The 24,996-nt window shown below is 38.3% G+C and overlaps 1 protein-coding gene and 1 long non-coding RNA gene across 3 annotated transcripts; one reads left to right on the forward strand and one right to left on the reverse strand.

The window, feature by feature from the left end:
* Positions 1-896: 896 nt before the first annotated feature.
* LOC141571065 (uncharacterized) lies at positions 897-13,979 on the reverse strand. The gene is made up of 2 exons (XR_016019176.1): positions 13,843-13,979; positions 897-8,778 (listed from the first exon to the last, which is right to left on the reverse strand). It is a non-coding gene; the product is annotated as an uncharacterized LOC141571065 (long non-coding RNA).
* NUDT15 (nudix hydrolase 15) lies at positions 13,792-23,710 on the forward strand. 2 transcript variants are annotated; one of them, XM_088792839.1, is made up of 5 exons: positions 13,792-14,029; positions 17,546-17,609; positions 17,825-17,865; positions 18,001-18,130; positions 22,597-22,697. In XM_088792839.1, exons 1-4 carry the CDS (start codon positions 13,875-13,877, stop codon positions 18,008-18,010), a joined length of 270 nt encoding a protein of 89 aa, XP_088648965.1. In that variant the 5' UTR covers positions 13,792-13,874; the 3' UTR covers positions 18,011-18,130; positions 22,597-22,697. The 2 variants fall into 2 exon arrangements, with proteins under 2 accessions (XP_088648965.1, XP_019603615.3); XM_019748056.3 differs by lacking the exons at positions 17,825-17,865; positions 18,001-18,130 and having other exon boundaries at positions 13,798-14,029; positions 17,546-17,742; positions 22,597-23,710.
* Positions 23,711-24,996: the final 1,286 nt, after the last annotated feature.

Consider the following 24,996-nt stretch of genomic DNA (forward strand, 5'->3'; position numbering starts at 1 on the left):
AGGGCAGACAAATAACCACTTTATGCTTCCAATTCTTATCTGTAATATGAGAGAATAGAGATCCTCCGGGGTCTCTTCCGGTGCTAAAGTGCTACTATTCTGTCAACCCCCATAAATTATCCTCTTTTCCCCCAACAACCAACACAGGACAAACTAAAGTTGTTTCGCTAAATCCCAGGTTTTCCAAATTGCTAGCTCTCATTTGTTTCCTTAACAAATTTAGCAAATTTAGAAAAGCTACATCAAAGTATTATTACATATTACAACTGATCGTTTTTTTCCTGACCAGTTCGCCCTGTGTTCTGGCAGAGAAAAAAAGTGTTCCATTCCTGAGAGACATTGCCCAGGGAGAGTGGCATATTGGAATGTAGTAGTTGCATATAGAAAATGATTTTTCTTTCCTATGCAAACATGATGGTGCCAACTGAAAACAGAGCATACTGCCCTTCTGTCGTGGTGATGCTAGTCTCTATGACACCTTGAGGTCTTCAATGGTTGAGGTATGAATTTGCAAGATCGCTGGCCAGGTTTAGGTATTCGATTCATGGCTATGCAGCAAGGCTATACTAGACACTCATTTATCCATCCATCCATCCATCCATCCATCCATCCATCCATCCATCCATTCATTCATTGTATTCAATGCCCACCAAAGCAGTGTAATGCTGTAGTGAAGACATGAGCTACAAAGCCAGACAACTTAGACTATAATCTCAACCCTACCACTTAAAATCCATGTTACACTGGGCAAATTATTTAACTTGCCCAGTGTCTTCATTGTGCCTCAGTGTCTTCATTGGCAAACTAAGGGTGATTGCTAAATGACCCACTTTGAAGCGTTGTTTTGAGCCTCAAATGACTTCACGAATATTTAGCATTTAGAACAGTGCCTGGAAGATAGTTCTAAAAATTTATTACTTATTATCATTGTCATTATTCTTATTTGCTAGGTACTAAGTTTCCAAATAAATAAGCCACTTAGGAATTACATGGTTATGTTTAGAATATAGAATGCAAGAACAAGGATTTTTGTCTTTTTCATCACCCATGACCTTTAACAGTCAATTACTTATTTTGGACACTCAAAAAATGTTCACTAAATAAGTCAATGAATGAATTAATTAAATTAATCTAAAGCTAGTCAGGAAGTCAGCCAGGCATATGGATAATTTCCAAATTGTTGATTTGAATGCAAATATCGATTTTTTTGGTTTAAAAATTATATCTTGAAACTAATAGGTAAAGAAAACTTTTTGTTTTATATCTTGTGTTTTTATTACTGGAGAAAGAATTTTATAAAGTTTATTCTGATAAATATCAGAACATTTCATCATGTCATTACAAAACCTTGAGTGCATACATTATAACCAAAGTGTTTGTATGTGAACCAGGTATTGTGAAAATTTTTAAGAAGTAACTTGCTGCCATCTTAAATATTGCAAAGAGATTGTTCATAGAATTTATGCATCAAATAAAACAGAAGTATCATTTCTATAGCAAATCTATAGAGGAAAGCTTATGCCTGAATTGACTGAGCATCTTCTGTGTTATTTTTTTGAGGTTGTATCTTACTTGATAAATGAATTAATTTGTTTCCTGAATAGTTAATGTGAGTAGGCATTTGAAAATAAATCCATTCAAACTTTAAAGTTTAACTATTATAGATTTACCTGTAGAACGCTCACATATTTAAATCATAAATTGTAAAAGTGCTTTATGTTGTAATTATAAATATGATAGGTAATTAATTCACCAAAAGGAAAACAGGCAAACAACAATAACGAAAAAGGACAAAATGAGGTTTAACACTCACTGGAGTAATGGGATATCAAAACTGTGCCTAAACCCTAGTTATAAATGAGCCTTTAAATTTTTCCTTTGTGAGGGTCAAATATATGGTGATGGAAAGAGAACTGACTCTGGGTGGTGAACATACAATGCAATCATATATAGATGATATATTATAGAAATGTACACTTAAAACTTATATAATTTTACTAACTAATGTCACCCCAATAAATGTAATAAAAAAAGTTTGGGACGGCAGGTTAGATCAGTTGGTTAGAGCTCAGTGCTCTTAACAACAAGGTTGCCAGTTTGATCCCCACATGGGCCACTTGTGAGCTGTGCCTTCCACAACTAGATTGAAACAACTACTTGACTTGGAGCTGATGGGTCCTGGAAAAACACACTTAAAATAATTTTTTTTAAGTTAAAAAAATAGATAAAAAAGTTTAATTCTAAAAAAAAAAAATATGCCTTTGTTTAGCAAAGTTCATCTAAAATAATTCCATAAGACAGTTCCAGCTGACTTTATGATTTGAAATCCATCGCGTTAATGTGGAGGATGGCTTCCCTTGGGCTACAGGCCATGGTCACTGGCTGTTGTACTCTTTGGCCCATAGCACCCTAAGTGAAGGATACACAAGTGAAAAAGGATCCAGTGTCAACTCTATCTTCTATGAATAGTAACAGTGTCAGCTGGTGTGAGCTGTAACTCCTTGGCCCAGGTCCTGGTAAGCATTAATAATTCCAAATGAGTAAGGTTACATATGCAAAGCAGGCTACCCCAACAAATCCCAAACTTTTTGGTCTCAGGATGTTTTTACTCTTAAAAGTTGTCAAGGATCCCAAAGAGCTCTTGTTTATGTGGCTATATCTATCAATATTTACCATCTTAATTTTAATTTAACCCAGGAAATTTATTTAGTTACATTAAAAGTAACTATAATAACCTATTACATGTTAACATAATAATATACTTTTATGAAAAACATTATTTCCAAAACAAAAATCACTAGTGAGAAGAGTAACACTGTTTTATGCTTTTGTAAATCTGTTTCATGTCTAACTTGATAGAAGACAGCAATACTGTCATACCTGCTCCTGCATTCAGTCTGTTGCAATATGTGTTTTGGTTGAAGTATGTGAAGAAAATATGTGCAGATATGTAGTTAGGAAAGAGGGGAGTATTTTATTAGCCTTTTCAGATAATTATGGATATTTGTCTTTGGTACTATACCAAAACTCGACCAGTGGTAGTTTCTTAAAGATTTGCTGCAATGTGGAATCTGAAACCATATCAATATCAATGAACTTTTCATCCTCTTACTTTGCAATACATTGGTCTATTGTGAATGTGGGATGAATCATTACCCGTGCAAGATTTTGTCCTGGCACGTGTTGATCATTTGAAAAAAGGTTGGTTCACTGAGTTGTGTATCAATTCCAAATGTTGGCATATTTACTATGAAACATTTTTACAATGACATTTGTTAATATTACCACTTATTTCATCAGAAAAACCTTTCAGTACTGAGGAGCTGTCCAGCTCAGGGTGGCAGATAAGGTTTCCAAAATTCTCATTTCCGCTGGAAAGTGCCAGTTGTATCGTTTTATCAACAAATAGTGTCAATTGTTTACCTTGAAACGACAGGGTCACTTTGTTCATTTTTGAGACAATGTCTACCAAATACCCAAGTCAGAAAACCACAGTTTGTCTATCAGTTCTTTGAAGTGAAAATGGTGACACATGAAAAACAAAGCAGCTAGTTCAGCTGGCATCTCGATCACACAATTGTTTTCCTCAAGACTACTATCCTTCTATTGCAGCACAAAGTACTTTATGAACACATCTCATTTCATCACACAGAGTATTAAAAAGACATATACTTGTGGGTTGAGTTTTGCTAAAATTAATACTGCTTCATCAAGAACATTCTTAAGTAAAATTGGCTTGTGCTCTGTGTGTGTGTGTGTGTGTGTGTGTGTGTGTGTGTGTAGGCGGGTATTGCGGTGAAGAATTCAATGACTAGTTTGGTGCCATAGCATTGATTCTTTCTAAGTTCTAGCAGTTTCACCCACCATTGCTTTTGATCATAAGTGCAGATATCTACACAAGGTAAAAACAAAAACAAAGTCTTCATATTATTATGAAAATAGTCTTGGCCTCACAGATCCCCTGAAAGGGTTTTGTGATCCCAGAAGTCTGTTGACCAAATTTGAGAACCGCTAGACTAAATGCTGCAGAAAGAAAGAAACTAGTCAAGCCATAAGTGATGATGACTGAAAAATAAGAATTTGTTTTTACTCGTATGTAGTAATTTATAATATAATTTCTCAAGCATCACCTTATTTGACCCTCATAATGCCCCCGTGAGGTGGCAGGTAAAGCTGGTATTCTTTTTCACACATAAAAGAAACATCCTTTGAACTAAGTGAAATGACATGCTCATCATCTTAGTGGACAAGTGATGGAGTTAGCATCAAAACCAGACTTTCTAACTCAAGGGCAGAATTTTTCCCACAAGACCACATTTTGTCTCTGCCCTACCATGGAAGAGAGATCTGCTTCTCACTTTCTTCCTTAATATGTTTGTAGCCTGTCCTCTATTGAGCCCCACCCCCAACCCTCACCTTGTGCTGAATTTAACAGGAACCTTCACGTAGTGGACAGCATAAGGAACTATAACAAATGGCCCAGAAAGGAGTTGAAAGTTTGGGAGATTTTCTCCACAGGAAATGAAGTGACAACAGCCACCGGGAAGATGGGAAATGGTAAACAGAGGGCATCTCAGCAGACTGCTTGATGCTATTCTGTATAGGCCATGGTGATGCCTTAGGAGCTGATAGAGCAACTGCTTGTAAGCAACGTGTATCCCTAGACGACTCCAGGCATTGGCGCTACCCCACCAACATAGACGTCTTATGTCAGGACTGTTATGTGGAGAGAAACAAACTTCTTTGTTCTTTAAGCCACCTCACTGTTACAACAGCTTAGTTTTGCCCTGATTTAATATGCCTTCATTCCTTCAAAATTTTAGCTCCTTGTTCACTCTTCCTCTCCCCAATCCTAATCCAGGGAAAATTCTTCATGATTTTAATACCCATAGAGGTGATCCTTCCACCCCTCTACTTTTCATTGAAAGTACATTTAACAAGATCACCTTTGACCTCCACATTTTTATATCAACTGGTCACTTCTCAGTACTCTGTTCACTGGACCTCAGTACTCCAGTGAACAGAGTACTGAAAAGTGACCCTTTGATTTATCAGTAGTATCTGATCAGTCTCTTTGAAACACCTTTCGCATTTGGTTTCTGGAACACTACACTCCCCTGGCTTTCCTCCCATTTCTCTGGCATCTGCTTTGTTGGTTTCTTCACATCTCCCCAACCAAAACTCAGGTTTTGTACGATTTCCTTTTTCTAAACACACTCATGCCCTTGGTGATGTCATTCGGTCTCTTATCAATAAGCTCAATATGCTCATCAGCCCACATCTATTTCTCCAACCCAGCTCTTTCTTGTCCAGAATGCTAAACTCATAGAATCAGCACCAGTTCAGTACTCATTCGGCATCTCCACTTCCATGTATAGTAGACATTTCAAACTTACCATGTCCAAAACTTAACTCCTGAATTACCTTTCCAAACCTGCTTCTCCTGAAAGTCAATGTCAGCTCTATCTTTCCAGTTGCTCACATCCCATACTTTCTTGTATCTCCAATCCATCAGAAAATTCTGTTGACTCTACCTTCAAAATATATCTAGAATCGAACCATTTCTTAGTCATTCCATGAATGTCACTGTTGTCCAAGCCACCATCATCACACCTGCGTTATTTCAACAATGGCCTCCCAGCGACTTCTTGCTCCTAGCAGCCAAAGGGGTACTGTTAAAACATAAGTTAAATTGTGTCACTCCTATGCATCTTAGAGTAAAAGCCAAAGTTCTTCCCAGTGGCCTGCAAAGCCATGAATCCAGACCTGATAACTAGGAAGACTTCATCTCCTATTACTCTCTCTTGCTTTTTCCACTTCAAGCACATAGGCCTCTGTGCTCTTCCTGGAACATATCAGGCATGTTTTTTGCAATCAATCCTTCTGCCTAGAATGCCCTTCTCCCATATGCTACCTGACTCACTCTCTCACCTTCAAGAAAAACATAAGACAAAAAAACAAGCAGTGGAAAGACAACATGGGGTCAGGAATAGCACTGAAAGTATGTTGGCAATAATCATCCATACTAACAATGGGCCACAAACCACACTTAGGAACCACACTTTCCTGTTCTTCCCCCCATTGATTTGATTTTAGTGATGGTCTACCACGAGCAGGATGCTCTGTGGCTCGCTGATTTAATCCTCATGCTAGTTGGCCCATTTTACAGGTGACCTGTGCATATGACCTGCCGAGGGTATACGGGGCAACTGAGACTAAGATTCTTTGGGCCTTCACTCAATCCTTTACAGAACCTCAGTGGCCCAGGCACAGCGAGATTCTACACTGAGGTAAACAAGTGTGCAAACGTGCTCAGCATCCTGTCCATGGCAGATTCCGTGTGAACTTCAGGGTGAAGGAAGGCTCATAAGGCATAACCTGGTCTGAAAGGAGTTTGCAACCCAGTGGGGAAGGAGCCAAGAGATTTTAAAAATACTATAGAAGGAGTCCCCAAGTATGAGATCAGCAACTGCCACAGACACCATGTATAGTGATTGCAAGAGTTCAAGAACCGCTCACCATATCCTTAGGGGTAGGGCAGAACTGATTAGGTGGTTGTGTTGATAGTCAAGCAGTGGCCCCCAAAACGTAAGGATTCATGGGCTGACATCAATCTTGGCAAGATCTCTAACAGTTCCTGCAAAACTCCAAAATATTCCTGTCCTGTTAAACATCTTTAGTGGCATAAATAAATCACAAGCCATGTTTATCAATAAAAAATAAAAATAAATATCAAAAAAACAGTTGTAGGCAACTGGTTAGTTACATAATTTGATACTTAGATATATAAACAGGATATTGCTAAGAGCCTGTTTGCTTTTTTTTTCTTGTTTTTTAAATATTGTTTTCAATTACAGTTGACATACAAAGGTCTGACAATTATGTTTGCAAACTTGTTACAACGCTGTTGCTAACCTTTTCTGATATCAGAGGGATGATTCATTATGAATTTGTACCAACTGGAGAGTTAACCAAGTTTGCTATGCGGAAGTGCTGAAAAGGCAGCATGAAAAAGTTAGACGACCTGAACTTTTCACCAATTCATGGCTCTTGCATCACGACAACACACCAGCTCACAGGGCACTGTCTGAGAGGGAGTTTGTAGCCAGTACCTCCTCCCTGATCTGGTACCCAATGACTTCTTTCTTTACCTGAAGATAAAGAAAATATTGAAAGGAAGACATTTTGATGACATTCAGGACATCAAGTGTAATACGACAACAGCTCTGATGGCCATTCCAGAAACAGAGTTCCAAAATTGCTTTGAAGGGTGGACTAGGTGCTGGTGTCAGTGCATAACTTCCCAAGGGGAGTCCTTCATAGGTGACCATAGTGATATTCAGCAATGAGGTATGCAGCACTTTTTCTAGGATGAGTTTGCAAACTTAATTGTCAGACCTCGTATAATATTATATTAGTTTCAGGTTTATATTGGTTTCTCCACATTTCCCCAATCAAAACTCAGGTTTTGTACCATTTCCTTTTTCTAAATACACTCATGCCCTTGGTGATTGCATTCGGTCTCTTAATTTTATCAATAAGCTCAATCAACATAGTGATTAGATATTTATATAACATGATCACCCCTATAAGTCTAATATCTGACACCATACATAGTTATTACAATATTATTGACTACATTTTCCATTCTCACCTTACAACCCTGTGACTGTTTTCTCACATATTTTTTCTTTCTTTCATCTCTCTCTCTCTCCTTTCCTTTCACACACACATACACAAACACACACACACACACACACACACACACACACCATAAAATCTACAATTTAAGTGTACAGTTCAGTGGCATTAAGTACATTCACATTGTTGTTCAACTGTCACCACTACCCATCACTAGAATTTTTTCATCTTCTCTAACTTACAGTATGTACCTATTAAATGCTAAATCTCCATTTTCTCCTCCCCCAAGTCGCTGGAAACCATCTATTTGTTTCTGTGATTTTGACAGCTCTAGGTTCCTCATACGAGTGGAATCATACAGTATTTCTCCTTTTGTGTCTGACTTATTTCATTTGGCACAATATCCTCAAGGTTCATCCATGTTGTAGCGTCAAAATTTCATTCCTTTTTAAGGCTGAATAATATTCCATTGTATGTATATGCCAAATTTTGTTTATTCATCCATCCGTGCCTGGGGAAAAACTGCAAGGATTCTTATGACTTAACTTGGCAAATCACAGATCATTATTCCTATTACATTCTATTGGTCAAGAAAGTCACTAAGGCTAATCCAGATTCAAAGGAAGGGATACTAAATTCCACTTCTCAATGGAAGGAGGAGCAAAGAATTTGACTAATATTATCTGTAATCTACCAGAGGCTGATATCTGTCTGATATATTCATTTTTGGAGGGGATTAGCATTTTAATAAGAGAAATGCAAAAGAGACCAATATACTTGTAATAGTCAGTTCCTAACATTCAAAATACGATTATGATGTAAGGCCATATGCTTGCACATCAGATCTTTATGTTTTCTTTAAGAATATGGACTAGGGCTAGACCATAAATTATAGATTTTAAAGAATGGAGGGTAGCAATCTTTTTCTCCCTGTCCCTTAGGGATAGTTGTAAATAGAGAGGGAAAGAGTAAGCGAAATGTCAGTTTTTCTTCTCTGTGATCTTCAGCCTGGAGGAGGAATGTTCACTAGATGAGTGAGGGCAATGTTGAAGGCAGAGGAGGATCCTTTTGTCCTGTCCCAGCCTTGTCACACTTCCCATTTGTGGCTCTGAGAGGGCGGTTGCCTTGAAGAGTCCCCTGAATCAAAACACACTTGGTATTATAATATGGTACGGTCAGGCAGAGGGGGCTCTTCGCCACCCTTGGTTCCTGTGTGTGGACTCCAGATTTCTGACCTGCCTGGTCCCTGGGTACCACATGGATTCAAGGAAACTTGTCTTCTTACAATGTGGCACAAGCCACACACATCAACCTCCTACTTCTGGAGATCTTAAGTAAAAAATAAGAAGGAAAAAGCTGACTGAGAAGCCAGCCATTTGAACCAAGACAGACTAAACATAATGTAAAAGGATTGAACTGTTTTGAACCAGATTGAATGTTTAATGAATTCTTTACAGACCTATATCCCAACTAGTAAGAGTTTTGTGAAGAAAATAGGAATTAAAAAAAAAAAGGAAGAAAGAATAAAAGAAAAAGAGAGAAAGCAAGAGAAGGAAGGAAAGAAAGAAGGGGGGAAAGAAAAAGAAGAAAGTTAAGAAATATTCTTTTTTTTTTTCACATCTTAATTGGAGTGAGTTCAATTTTTGATTCTGCTACAGTATATACTATATCATACTAAATAAAACCACAAGGTGGGTTCTTGAGTTTCAAACAGCTTCAAACATCAAACACAGGGACAGTCCGGAAAGAAAGAGGAAAAGAAACTGGGAGAGTTCAAACCAGACTTGGGTATGGGATAAGCACAGGGCTGCCCAGGGCAGGGTGGGGCAAAGGACAGGATCCAGTTAGTTACAGCAGCTCTTACCCCCATCAGGGTCCTGAGAAGGAGTTATGGGTGAAGACAAACTGGATCTACCCTAACTATATCATTCCATCTTATAACCTAACTGTATTAGTTTTTTTAGAAAAATAAAAGGAAGGCCTACTTCATAATTCATTTCTAGGAATATTCTCCACTTTATTGTAAATTGTGAAGAAATATCAGACAATCTTCAGGGGAAAAGCTGACTTTCTAATAATAAGTAGAAGAAGTATGGAAAATAAATTAGATAGGCTGTCACTAAGGATGTTTGGGAGTCTGACAAAATAGCCAGTTTGGGGGAGTTAGCACCCTCCAGGCTGAGTATACAATATTTTTGTGTGGACTGGAGGCAGGAGAATGGTGCTGACCTGGAATGGGGCAGGGGAGGGGCCCCCCGTGTCTGGGTACCCTTCCTTTCAGCTAGGAAGAAGTGGCAATACGAAGTCCTGTCAGGTTCTGATGCTGCAATAACTACTGGTATAACCTGTTCCACTACATGGGAACCCTGCGAAAGGGAATTTTGATGTGTGGATTCTCTTATTAGAGTTTGTAACGTCTAAGTGGGTTGATTTACACTACTGTAGAATTCATACACATCAGCTTGGTGCCTTTTTTTTCCTTGCATAACCATTTATTTCACATGAATCATGCCATCTTTTTACAGTACAAAGATTTGGGGAAAGACTATTTTCTGGTTTGCTTAAATATATTGAAACTATTTTGTTTTACTGATATGAGGAGAGAAGCTTTCACTTAAGTATTCATTTATTGGGCACTTATGTGTTAATTGCTGTTCTGACTCCATGGGACACTGAGATCAAAGACATTCTCCTTGAACTCAATGCTTCTCTGGGCTCTTCCTTCTCCCCAACTCAGGCTCAACACCTCTGAGGAACCTGCTTGCTCTGGCTCCAGCCTAAGGCTAGCTTCCGGGGAAATATCACACTCCACAAAGATACGCCATCCAAAAGGATGACTTTTTTTTTTTTGGATGATAACTTTTGATATTAAGTAAAGCAGTTGTTTAGCTCTGCACTGTCTTGAAGCTCTTCACTGCTGAATTGCATCTTGACTTTTTCTTTCCTCAAGTCCATGTTGCACTTTTTTTTATTTTGCTTTTAGTCAGACTTATTGAGGTTTACTATACGTATAATTCTCCCATTTTACTGTACAGTGCTGAGTTTTGACAAACACGTCATCCAGTTACTGCCATCACAATTAAGAGGGAGAGCAGTTTCTTCACCCCCCCAAAATTCCTCATGTCCTTTTGTAGTCAACCTCCTCATACCACCAGCCCCAGGCAAATACTGACCTATTTTTGGTGTCTATAGTTTTGCCTATTCCAGAATGTTATATAAATGGAATCATAGCAGATAGCATTTTATATCTGATTTCTTTCACTAGCACAATGAAATTGATATTCATCCATGTCGTTGAGTGTATTTCCATCTTATGGATATACTGCAGTTGATTTATCCATATACCAGTTGAAGAATATTTGAGTTTTTCATTTTAGATGACTATGAACAAAGCCACTATAACATTTGCATACAGGTCCTTGAACATAAGTTTTCATTTATCTTGGGTCACTATCTTAGGATTGCTGAGTTGTATGATAAGCAAATGCTTAATATTATACACAACAGTAAACTGTTTTCCGAAGTGGTTGTACCATTTTGCATTCCTACCAATGTATGGGAGTTCTAACTGCTCTGTATCTTCACCAGCACTTGGTATTGCCAGTGTTTGTGGAGTTTTAAAAAAATCTTATTCATGTTAATAGATGTTAAGTACCCCAGTGTATTTTAATTTTTCATTTTCCTAATGACTCATGATGTTGAGCATCTTTTCATGTGCTTATCTCTTTTTAGTGAAATGTCTGTTCAATTATTTTGCCATTTAATGAATAGTTTGCTTTATTATTGGGTTTTGAGAATTCTTTACATATTCTAGATCCAAGTTCTTTATCAGAAATATGCCTTGCAAATATTTTCTCCCAAGTCTGTAGTGTGTCTTTTAATTTTCTTAGTTTCTGTCTTGGTCAATTTGGGCTGCTCTAACAAAATACCATTGACTGGGTGGCTCAAACAACAGGCATTTATTTCTCACAGTTCTAGAGGCTGCAAGTCTGAGATCAGGTGCCAGCAGTTCCTGGTGAGAGCCCTCTTTCTGGCTTGTAGATGGCCACTTTTTCTCTCTGTTCTCATATATTGGGAGACAGAGAGAGAGATCAAGCTCTCTGGTCTCTTCTTACAAAGGCACTAACCCTATCATGAGGATCCCACCTTCATCACCTCATCTAATTACTTCCCAAAGGTCCCATTTTGATTGGGATTTCAGATAATCTATATAAATCAATTTGAAGAGAATTGACATCTTAACAATATAGTCTTCTGCTCCTTGATCATGGCATTTCTATTATTCAAATCTTCTTTAACTCCCTCAGTAACATTTGTTACAGGTCTTGCACATCTTTTGCTTAATTTATCCCTAAGTATTTTATATTTTATATTTTACATGATAGTTCTTAAATTTGATTTCTGATTCTTCATTGTTAATATAAAAATGATTTTGTGTATTGACCTTTAATACTGTGAACTTGCTAAACTCACTTATTTGTTCTAATAGATTTTTGTAGATTCCTTAGGATTGTCTGTGAATAAAGATAGTTACTTCTTCCTTTCCAATTTAACTATCTTTTATTGACTTTTCTTGATTTTATTGGTTGCACCAACTAGAACTTCCAGAAATATGACTAAAAGTGCTGAGAATGAATATCCTTGCTTCTCGCAAGTCTTAGTCTTTCACCATTGTATTAGTCTGCTAGGGCTGCCATAACAGAGCACCAAAGATTGGGGGGGCTTAAACAACAGAAATTTATTTTCTGAAATCAAGGTGTCAGCAGGTTGGTTTTTTCCTGAGGCCTCTCTTCTTGGCTTGCAGACAGCTGTCTTCTCCCTGTGTCTTCACATGGTCTTCCTTGTATGTGTCCTAATCTCCTCCTCTTTAAGGACACCAGTCATACTGGATTAGGACCCACCCTAACAACCTCTTTTTAATTTAATTAACTCTTTACAGACCTTTCTACAAAAACAATCTCATTATGAAGTATGAATGGTTAGGATTTCAACATATGAATTTGGAGCAGGGCATGATTCAGCCCATAACAATAATTAATATGGTGTCAGCCGTAGGTTTTCATAAATGCCCTTTATCAGATTGTTAAAATTCCCTTTTATTTCTAGTTTGCTTAAAGTTTTTGTTTAAATCATGGATGAGTGCTGAATTTTGTCAATTTTTTTTCTGCATCTATTATGATGATTGTATGTGTTTCCTTTTTCCATCTGTTAATACGGTGAATTACACTGATTGATTTATTTTTCCAATTTTAAGCCGACTTTGTATATATGGGAACAACCTATTCAGTTATGAGATATCCTTTTTATATGTCGCCAATATTTGTGAAAATATTACAAAATATCTTTGTGCTGCACCACACACTGAAGATGTATTTGTAAGTAGGAGAGATGCTATAGAAAAGTTTAATCAAAATTCATTTACTATAAAATTCAGAATAAATATATTCTTTCAAAATACCTAGGCAAATATCAAAATTAACAGTTCAAAGAATTGAAAGTGGTTGGAAGCAGGACTAGAGGGTAAGGTTCTTCTTGTTGCCATTTTTGTACCATTTGAACTTTTTAATTATGTGCACATTACTTCTGCAGAAGTAAAATAATTTGTTAACCGAAAGAAAAAAAAAAGTAAATGCTCCCCATGCAGATACGTTACTTGTATTTAGTTTCAATTACAACTCTGATTCAGCTGTGTCAGCTGTGTCGGTACATGGTGTGCAAACAACTGGAACAGTGACTGTTTTTTCTCCTGAATAGGTAACTAACTCCCAAAATAATTTACTTTTTACCCATGATTTATGAATTCTGTTATTTATGTTAGAATATTCCTACTCTATCTGTCCTTGCCCTGGTACCACACTGATTTGAAAATGAGTTTACTGCGGTGGAGAAAAAGGAGTAGGATGTACAAAGACACAAGCTTATAAAAGCTGGTGGCTAGTAAATGTGTGGTTCGGAGGAATCTGAGTAAAGACTGTTGCAACCGCAACAATAAGGTGCATTAGTAAAAACGAAGCCCTTCACACCTATTCCTCCGTGAGCAAGCGCGAGGCTTCACAAGCTGAAACCCCTTGGTGAGACGGAGACACCGCGCCCAAGGATAAGCCAGCAGAGGGCGAGGGGCTCGCGCGCTTTTATTTCTGGCGCCTGCGCAAGCACAGGAAGCGACGGTGATTCCCTCGGGGCGGGGCGAACGTCACTTACAGCGGTGGCCCCCACGATCACCTCGCGCTACGATGGCCAGCGCGGAGGCGCGCGCGCGGCGGCCCGGAGTCGGGGTAGGAGTAGTGGTGACTAGCTGCAGGCATCCTCGTTGTGTCCTCCTGGGGAAGAGGAAAGGGTCATTTGGAGCTGGCAGTTTCCAACTTCCTGGGGGTCACTTGGAATTCGGGTGAGCAGCCCCGTGATCAACCCGAGGAAGGAGGAACGTGCACAGAAGGACGGGCTCGCGTCCTCCGTCCGTGCGTCCGTGCGTAAGAGCGCCGACGCTGCGTCGTTTGCCGCGCGTTCCTCCGTTTCTCCCCCTCGGGCCGCTGCGCCCCGCAGGAGCCGGCCGGCAGGGGGCGCTGAGCTGCGTGAGGGTGGAAGGAGGATCTCCTCACTGGGTTGGGAGCTACAGCGATGCTCCAGCTCCGCGCCGGCTTTGCTGCGGCTGCGGGTTGGTTGTGAGATGGGCTTTTCTTAGTGCTCACACAGAAGAGACAGAAAGGGTGTGTTTATAAACCTCAAGCAACCCAGTGTTGTCAGTTAAGACATTTGCACGGTTTCCCGGTGATTTAAATGTTCGCAAATTTACTAGTTCCTGCCCACGTAGATTTAGTTGCGTTCTAAGGAAGCAAATGGGCTATTAACATTCTGAGCCCCAGTTTTCCATCTTTAAAATGGGGAAGTAGGAGAAGTACTCTTGAAAGTCCCTCTCTGCTTTCCTTCTGTGATTTGATGATATGTCAGACTGACAAAGTTGGACAGTTAAGAGGCAGCTCTAAACAGGGTGAAGAAAACCTGAGATTGTGCTAAAAGGTGGATTCTGAAGTGAGAATAAGGTTCAAGTCTACAGCAGATACACAGCATTGAAAGCATTCAGATCCAGTGCTTGTTTTTCCTTTACCCATCACTCCGCTTGTTTTTGTCTTATCTTTAGCACTCTTCCCGACGCCCCAACAAACACACAGACAACCCTTGTTTTCTATACTATTTCATTACAAAGGAAATCTCAGACATCCTATCATACCACCCCTAAATAGTTAAGTATGTCTCTGTAATACACTTTGAAAAACAACCACAATACTATTTTCACATGTAACAAAATAATTCTTTAATCATACCCAGTCTTTGCTGTTTCCCCCAGTTGTCTTGAAAATGTCTTTTTACTGCTTGTACCAATCGGTATCAAAGGAAGGGCACATGTTGCATGTGGTTAATACATTTTTTAAATCTCTCAATCTTAACAGTGACTCCACTCTCCCCCTTCCCCCCACGCTATGTTGAAGACTATGCGTCCACCTATTTCTTACAAAGTGGTAGTTACCAGTAGAGGCTCAGTACTACTGCCTTTTAATCAGACTTCCTTCTTTATGAACTATGGAATTCTTATCTTTTAGCACATGGAAATTTTTAAACGGTCTTCAGAATTTTAAAAAGCATCAAGAAGTTTATTGTTTTCAGATAATTAAGCCATCAGTTAAAAATAAATTTCTGGATTAAAAAGCAAATGGCAGGCCAGCCCGGTGGCTCAGGTGGTTGGAACAACATGCTCCTAATGCCGAGGTCGCGGAGGTCACATGAGCCAGTGAGCTGCACCCTCTACAGCTAATATTCTGAACAACAGCTCTTCCTGGAGCTGGGCTGCTGTGAGCAGCCGAAGGTTGGCGTGAGCTGCCGCAGGCTGCCGAGTGCTGTCGCTGGCTGCTGTGTGTTGCCGTGAGCGGCCCACTGATGATCGACGACCGACTGCCTCAGCACAGCATGGGCCAGGGAGCTGTGTCCTACACAACTAGACTGAGAAACAACAGCTTGAACTGGAGTGGGGAGGGAGGAAGGCGGAAGAAGGGTGGGGGGAAGCCAATGGCCTAGACAGACACACCATATTGTACTTTGTCAATTGTTGGTGGGCAGTTAGCCAAACTTAGATCACAAACTAAGTACTAGTTAGAATGTATAATTGCTAGCGAGAACTATCTTAACAATAGAGTAAGAAAATGTTGGAATCTTGACTCAGTGACAAAAAGCCAACATGAACTTTAGTGAGCTTTTTACTAAGTACTAGATATTAAGCTAAGCTCTTCACATGTCTGCTTTTACTTATCTTTATATAACTGATACACTGAGTGGGCTAAATCTGACGGAAAACAAACAGGAATTGGCTTTATTTTCTCCTTCTGTTGTCTTGAAACATGATTTGTCTCCCTTCTCTGCTGCTCCATGACTTTTCCTGCAAATTCTATTATTTTCCTGTCTTTTGATTTTAAAAATAAATCACATTTTGGTCATTATGATCCACTTCCAAGCATTTATCTTTCTCCTGTGGTGGGGAAGGGAGGTTGGGCCATTGTTTTTCTCTTTCTCCACCTCCTCTGTTTCTGGTTTCCTTTCTTTTCCCATGTGTTGGTGAAGGAGGGGAAGGGGCAATCCTTTTACAGGACTGGTTCTGCTGTGGTCCGTCCATTGGTGCCCTCTGGGTGTGGTATTCATATATACTCTCTTTCTTTGTGGTATGTTTGTTGGTTATCTGGAAGTCCTTCAAGGATTTCTACACTGCATAGTTCCCTGACATAGGTGGCTGACATTGTGACACTGACCCCCCACTGTTAGCTCTAGCATTTAGCACACCACCCTACATTTTCTTTCTGCTGGAATCCCCAGCAGTCTGTTACAGCATCTGCTTGGCCCAAAGGAAATTCACAATGGGAATAATGCTTTCACTGCTGCCCTTTTTCCTTGCTCAACCATTGTGGGCTGCTCTACCCAGTCTCCTTCCTTCCCACAGTGGGAATAAGCACCAACCTCTGCATTCACATGCATCCCTACACACCAAGCGACACATTTCAGACTCACTCAAGAGCTCTTACCCTCCTACCACCTCTACTCTGATGCATTGGGGAAATGCCTGTGAGTTTCCACAACTCACCATGCACGTCTTCCGCAGGTAACTCCTTCTTGGGAGTCACACCCAGTCTCTAGGACTAATTCTCCTGGAGTACCCCTCACTGGCTTGGGGGCAGAATTGGCGCCTCATTAGGAGGAAGGGAAACATTCCTACCAGGCTGAAAACTCACAACATTCCTCCCTATCAAAGATCTGTCTTTCTATGTAGACTGGGTGGGGTAAGGGTCAAAAGACTGGTCTGGCCTTCCTTAGCAAACCCTAGAGTTCACATGGCATCTGTTTGCTCTTTTTGTCCTCTTTGTAATTTAGAGGTGTGTACTGCCTATTGTGCTCAATTATGAGGCTTAAACCCAAATTCTGAGAATACAGGAAAAGACATAGTCCAGCTCTTGATACATTACAACAACCCCATGAGAAATTAACATTATTCTCTTTCTACTTATCCAAGGTGGAAAGTAATGGACTTCGAATTCAAACTAGGTCTAGTTGACTCCAAACCCTATGCTCTTAACTAAATTATTAAATTGCCTCCTGGTTACAAACTGCTACCAGTCATGTGAATTACTGCTGAATTGGCTAAATGTTCATTTTGTTGTCGTCGTTCAATATGGAATCCTTTTTTCTTCAGATAATTAGATATAGGATATGCGGAATGTCAAAGGCAGGGTTTGATTTATTGTTTTAAAGCATGAACCCATTACAGTTCTTTTTGCTTTACACTAGAAGTTGCTAGCCAAGTATTTCTGGCAAAAAAAAATTACATAAATAGAACTGAATATAATAGTGTGTTTCTGTTTTCCAGTGAAAGCTGGGAGGAATGTGCTCAAAGGGAAACCTGGGAAGAAGCAGCACTTCACCTGAAAAATGTTCGTTTTGCCTCGGTTGTGAATTCTTTCGTTGAGAAAGAGAATTACCATTATGTCACTATATTAATGAAAGGAGAGGTGGATGTGACTCAAGATTCAGAACCAAAGAATTTAGAGCCTGAAAAAAATGAAAGTAAGAGAATTATTTACAATCATGGTTTTTTTTTGCTTGTTTTTTTTTTGTTTTGTTTTTTTTTTGTTTTTTTTTTTTTGAGGAGAGCATATCATCTGAAGGAATATTACATTGTGTTGCCAGGTGAGCAGAATTAGATTCTCTTCAGATAGAACTTAAGTAAATATACTTAAATCCTGGAGTCGCAAGGACATAGCAGGAAAGAGCACTGGCTGTGCAGCCAGACTAATGGCTTTGCATTCTGATTCTTCCACTTAGAGCTTTGTGACCTTGGGCAAGTTATCATCATCTCTAGGCCTCTTTTCTCATCTATGATAATAGTAACTGCCTCAGATGATTGTTGTAAGGGGAAAATAAGTTAATACATATAAAGAACCCAATGAACACAGTAAGTATTCAGTAAATGTTTTCCTATTGGTGTTTAATTTTATTACAAACTATGATTTTTAGCAAAACATTAAACTGCCTTCCTCAGTTTTCTCACCTGTGCAAGAGAGGTAGTAACTTTCATAGAGAATGATTAACCTGACGAAACAGTTGGATTGAGTGCTTTGAAAGCTTTAATAGCGATAACTGGTATTTATTATTTACTGCATGTTAAGCATTGTTCTAAGGGTTTTGCATGTATCATCTGCCTTCAAATTTCATAAAACTCCATGAGAAAAGGATCTAACGAGAAAAATATCAAACTTACTGAATATATCATTTGCCATATGAAATCTTGAAATCTTATTCAAGAACTCTCATGTACTGGAACTCCCCTCTAAACATTTAATTTCTTTTCTAATGTGGAAGAATCTTTTCATTTAACAAATACTCATTGAGTACTGTGTGCCGGACACTGTTTGAGGCAGGCCCTGAAGAAACAGTGGTATGTAAAGCAAGTCCCTGTCCTCCTGGACTTTACATTTTAGTGGGTGCAAAGGCAGCAAAGTAGCAGATGTTTTACAATAGTAATGATAAGGAATAAGAAGAAAAATAAAGCTGTGTAAGGGTAGTGGTGTGTGTGTGCTGACAGGGTGGTCAGGAAGGGCCTCTGAGAAGGGGATATGTATGCAGAGGCCTGAGGAAGTGATATTTGTAGAATGACTAAGTCATGTCTAAAATGTTTTACAGATTGATTTGATTGAATGAACAGACAGGCATGTCCTACCCAAAAGCCTATTCAGTCATATAAAATGTTTTATAAAATAAGTAACTTCTTGGAATCACCTAAAATGAACTAGCAAAATCTGAGCTATATTTACTCACAACAGTTCTGACACCAAATGTATGGGGTTATTCCCCGTATCAACCAATTCAACTCTCCAAACATCAATTGGCTGTCCTATAATTCAATTCAATTCTAACACTGTCTACCCAAAGTTAGGGTGGGATCCCAAAAGTTAAAGAGCTCATTTTCACAGACTGCCACCACTTCAGAGGCCACCAGGAAGTCCTGGCCTCCTATAATTTTGACCACAGGAATTTAAATCGGGGGTTCCCACAACCCCCTTCTCAGGTTCAATAATTTGATAATATGGCCCACAGAACTCAGGAAAATACTTTACTGACATTACCAGTTTATTGTAACGGATATAGCTCAGGAATAGCCAAATGGAAGAGATGCAAAGGTCAAGGTATGGGGAAGGGGTATGGAGCTTTCATGCCCTCCCCAAGCAGGCAGGCCACCCTCTCAGTACCTTGATGTGTTCACCATCTCAAAACCTCTCCAAGTTGTGTAGGGTTTTTATGGAGGTTCCATTCCATAAGAACCTATGATTGATTAAATCATTGTCCATTGGTGATTAATCTCCATCTAATTAATCTCAATCCCCCGGTCCCTCCGCTTAGGTGGGGCCTGGGGGTGGAGCTTAAAGTTCCAACCCTGTAATCATGCCTTGGTCTTTCTGGTGTCCAGCCCCCATCCTGAATCTATCTAGGGGCTCCCAGCCACTATTCATCTCATTAGCATAGACTCAGGTATGGTTGAAAAGGGGCATATATGGATAACAAAAGATGCTCCTCTCGTCTCTATCACTCAGGAAATTATAAAGGTTTTACGCACTTTGTGCCAGGAAAAAGGAATGAAGATATATATATAATCACACTATCACACAAGAAACACCCCAAAAGTATCCAAAGGCCTTTAATTGGCCTAGGATACTATTAAAATTATTCATGCCTAAAGAAGTAGAAGGCAGGAAACATAGGTAAGAAATGTGCCAGGTTCTTTGGAGGTGTTCTGTACAACTCCCTCCTAGCTCTCACATCCCTAATTATCCCAGATAAAGGAACAGGAGGAACAGGAGAGGGGAGAGCCCGGGACAATAACAGTGGAAACAAAAATCAATAGTCTTGACATTCTGAAGCTGTGGGAAGAAGCATTCGATTAATTGTCCTTTTAGTATCAAATTGACATTTAAATGTGCATATTTCTATTTTAGTACTTTTTGTAGGGCTCAATTTACTTTTTTAGGAAGCAAAATATAGTACATACAACTGATATTTTTAAAACTAGTTTTGAGGTGTAATTTATTCCAGTAATAGCACATATTATTAAGATAGGGTACTCAACTTGAATGAACATTTCCTTATTTTTATCTTTTCTATGGGCAAAATATCTTGAGATTAGAAGAGTCAAACCTGATTAAATAGTTGTTTTTCTGCTTAGTATCCTTCATGAGAAGCAGATACCGAAAGCACTCCTTGGTAGAGAAGATGCTGAGGAGACAGCTTTTATGGAAGAAGTCTCATTCACCCAGGGGGCCACTTGCCATCTTCTGTCCTCCTTCCGCCCAGTCTGGCCTCTGCAGAATTTGAGTTGCCGAACCCTGGTTCAAATCGTAACTTCTCATCTGGTTCTTCTGAGTTGCAGACTTGTATTTCTAGTTGCTTTCTAGACAGCTTCCCCTAATACTCAGAGGGCACCTCAAATTCAGCTCAACAATTTAACTTCACATCATACCTTTTTTCCTTTAATAAACTTTGAATCCATAAAGAACAGGTATTTTGGCTCATTCATCTTTGACTCTTCCAAACCTGACACTGCCTGGCTCATAATCAGGGTTAGAATATGTTGAAGGAACAAGAGAATGAATCTATTAATACAAGCAAACCTCTTCCTGTGAGGTTCTCTAATATGGTATCTAGATTGGCTTACTTTTTAAAGAACTTCTACAAGATTATTCTACTTTATGAAGTTCTATATTAGTTTTTGTTACTATATCATTGTATTGGTTTTTTCTACTAGAATATAGTAGTTTGGGTAGTTTTTAATGCTTTGTGATGTTTTTTATTCATTTATATCTTTCTGAGTTTGTCCACCTTCATTTTGCTAACTTTCTGACATGCTAGTAATCTCAAACCAAGCGGTATGATTTTACAAGGCCCAATGTTACTAGCAACAAATCAGATTTGATCAGAAATACCTGTTCCTCTCTCTATCCCTTAGTAATAATATAGCAGAAACTATTTTCATTTTTTCCCCCAGTTGAGCGCTCTTGCTGATAACCAGCTGCAGCCTGGCCAAGGTGTAATGCTTGGTGGGTCTTTGTTTTATTTCTACTGGAAAGATACAGTCTCTGTCCCATCTATATCAGATCCTGGATGTGGATGTCCTGCTTCAGTTTACCAGTCACTCAGCTTTCCTTCAACCATCTGATTATCATTCAGAGGGTCATCCAGACACTTCCTTTTCTAGGAGACAAAATAAACTTTACAGATAGCTCTCTTAAGACAGTTAATTCAGCATCTTGCAGCACTTTTTTTTTGGCAGGATCTATCTATCTATCTATCTATCTATCTATCTATCTATCTATCTATCTATCTATCTATCTATCTTTCTATCTATCTATCTATCTATCTATCTATCTATCTATCTATGTATCTATCTATGTATCTATCTATCTATCTATGTATCTATCTGTTTCCCCCCAAAATAAGACCTAGCCAGACAATCAGCTCTAATGTGTCTCTTGGAGCAAAAATTATAGTAAGACCGGGTCTTATAGTAAAATAAGACCAGGTCTTATATTAATTTTTGCTCCAAAAGACGCTTTAGAGCTGATTGTCCAGCTAGGTCTTATTTTCGGAGAAACATGGTATCTGTCATATCTCTCTCTCTCTCCCCTGCCCCTCCCCTTTCTCTCTCAGGGTGTGGTCAGGGTTGCTAGTTAGTCCTTCCTGAACTTGTTCCAATTTCATGGATTCTACTTTCATGTTATTTACATTTAAATCACCAAAGAAAATACCATTCCCTAGTGTATTTTTCTAGGATTTCAAGTATTTTATAATAGACACTGTTAAATCTTTCTTGTTTCAATAGATTTCTTTTAAAAACTAACTCCTTCTGGATTTATCTTTCTAAGATATACCATGGCACAGAGTATTTTTTATTCTCTACAAAGCTGCCATTACTTTTTAAGAGATGGAAGAGATTTAAGAGATGCTTTTTAAGCATAGAAATTGTGTAATGTACCTTATTTTATGGATGAGGAAACTGTTTTATGTTAATGTAATGTAACCTGTAGTATATAAAGTTCTGTGCAATTTGTTTAGCTAAATAATTAAATGAAAATGGAATCATACAAAATCTGAGTTTTACCACAGTGTGGCCCTTGTAAACTTGGCTTCATGTTCAAATAACGACATGTTTTAAATGATCACCATTATTTTAAGATCTTCATTCTAAATGCAAATTGTTTGTATAGCCAAGCTAATGCACAGAAGCATCACTAGTGCACTTTCTTTTATCAGTAGCAAATTCTTTTTAAATCTTAACCCATTTCTTCCAAGTATAGGTTAACTTGCCAAAATAAATATCCTTTGCTTCCTTTCAACTAAAAAAATTGACTTGGTATCTTCCTTTTCTAGGTTGGGAGTGGGTTCCTTGGGAAGAATTTCCTCCACTGGACCAGCTTTTCTGGCCACTGAGTTGTTTAAAGGAACAAGGCTACAATCCATTTCAAGAAGATTTGGATCATCTGGTAGGATACAAAGGAAGTCATGTCTGGATGAAGAGGAAGATTCCCTGAGTTGTTTTTTTTAAACACCAAAAAAAGGTCTAGAGAATGAAAAACATCTACATTTCAGAACAACTCCATTTTATCCAAAAAGTTCCATATCATCACCAGTTTATTTTCAGTCTCTTAATATACTTACCACCCTTTCAGCCAGTATTTGTGAAAATTTTTCTGGGATTTTTGACATGAGTTGTATTCCAGACTCAGAAAATGTGCTAAGTGGTGCTGTTGTGGTTTATATGCTTCCCATAGTTCTCTATGATAGTTACAGTGTAGTTTGTCATTACCAGCTTGCATGGAGTAGAATGCAGAATTTGCCTTAGTGTTTCAGTTCAAATAGAGACCCTAATTCAAATGCTAACACTGTATGCCTACAGTAGAATATATCAGGTTTGTTGATTTTCCTCTTCTGTTTTATCTAAAACAAAAACTTTTTGGTACTATATATTGATAGTCCTTGAAACTAGAGTGAACAAGACAGGTTCTTAGAGGATATTTCATTTCCTAGGCTTCTGATTGGGAACCTAAACCAAGAGAAGTGAGGCAAACCTTCTAGGATCTGTATTCTGTATTCTATCATTAACTGGACATCTGATTTTGAAATTCTCACTTAATCTCTGTGAGATCCAGCATCCTTATATGTAAAATGAGATTACACTAGAGCAGTGGTTCTCAAAGTGTGGTCTGGGTTAAGTCCTTGAGACCTTTTGAGGATACTCAAGATCAAAGCTGTTTCTGTAATTCTAAGACAGGATTTGCCTTTTTCAGTCTCATTCTTTCATGAGTTTTCCCCACGCTACATGATATGTGATATATCAGACTGAATGCCAAAGTACAGATATGAGAATCCAGCTCTTCCATTAAACCAGACATTAATTTGCAAAAATGTAAAACAATGCCACTCTTATTTTTCTTTTGCTTTAGTAAAATAATGATTTTTCATAAAAGTTATTTATGTTAACATGTGATGGGTTTTTGTTATTTGTCAATGAATATAAAATTCTTAAAATTTCTTGGTTTTAATTGTTAATATGATAAATATCAATAGATAAAATGCTACAAAAAGAAAAACTCCTTGGGATGCCCAGTAATTTTTAAGAGTATAAAGGGGTTCAAAACAAAAAGTTGAAGAGCTGCTGGATTAGACCATAAGTTCACATCCTTTTCTTTCAAGCCCACTTCTGTAAAATTCCATGCTTCTCCAGGAAGTAGTTACATTTGAATTTTGTCCTTTCAAGACACTCAGGTACTATTGTAGTACATGCTACAAAAGATTTCCAATAACTAGGTATCATTTTTTAAGTTCTTAAAACTTAAAAAGTTGTTTGCTTTTTCAAAATTGCATATGTACATTGTAAAATTTACCATTTATAAATCTCATTTTCTATTAATTTTATTTTTACATCCTTTTTTGATTTTAGAATGTTTGAAGAGCTCAACTATAATAAGTGTATATTCCTTGAACTTCAGATACATTGATGTATTTCACAGTTTTTTTCCTTCTATTTGATTACTTCATATCCATTAGTGGCTTGCTCATTATTTTCACTCCCTTCTTCAATTGACTTAAACCATGTCCCTGGCTTCTTCCTACATGGTAGACATTTGAGGCTTGATAAGAAACCAGGCAAGACTTATGGATGAAACTCTTCCACAGGTTTATCTCCAATGTACTTGATTGGGAATCCATTTTATAGCTTTACCTATCACAAACTTGTAGTTTTACCATATCTTCTACTCTAAATTTTTAGTAGACAGACTGAGGAATTTGTGAGGTTTTTTTATTTGGTTTTTGTTTTTCTGTCTTAATTCACCCAACTATACATGAAGGTTTATTTCAATGGAAAGAAAAAACCAACCCGTCTTATTTATAGAAAAAGTAAACAGATAAGTTTCATATCAGAAGGGATTGCATTTACCTCAGCATCTAATATTCTCAGTTGGCATACAGCAATCATTCAGTAAATATTTCTCTAAGTGAGTGAGTGAATGGAGCAGGATTGAGAACTCTTCAGAAAACAGTTAGTTCTTAGATGGTTTGAGAGTTCCCTTTAATAGCAAAAACTAATGCTTACTACTAACAATATTTTCATAAAATTAAATGTCACCTAGAGTTCCTGACTCTGCTAGGATACGTCTGAAATATCTCTTCATCTATTTGCTAAATCAAGCCCTGAGGTGTCCTCTATCGGCAAGTCTCCAGTACTGACTCTGCCGACATTCTAGCAAAAGCCATCCCAGCGGAACATGA

Source organism: Rhinolophus sinicus, chromosome 16, assembly GCF_057876585.1.
Source record: "Rhinolophus sinicus isolate RSI-liver-muscle chromosome 16, RSI-T2T, whole genome shotgun sequence".
Classification (NCBI taxonomy): Eukaryota; Metazoa; Chordata; class Mammalia; order Chiroptera; family Rhinolophidae; genus Rhinolophus; species Rhinolophus sinicus.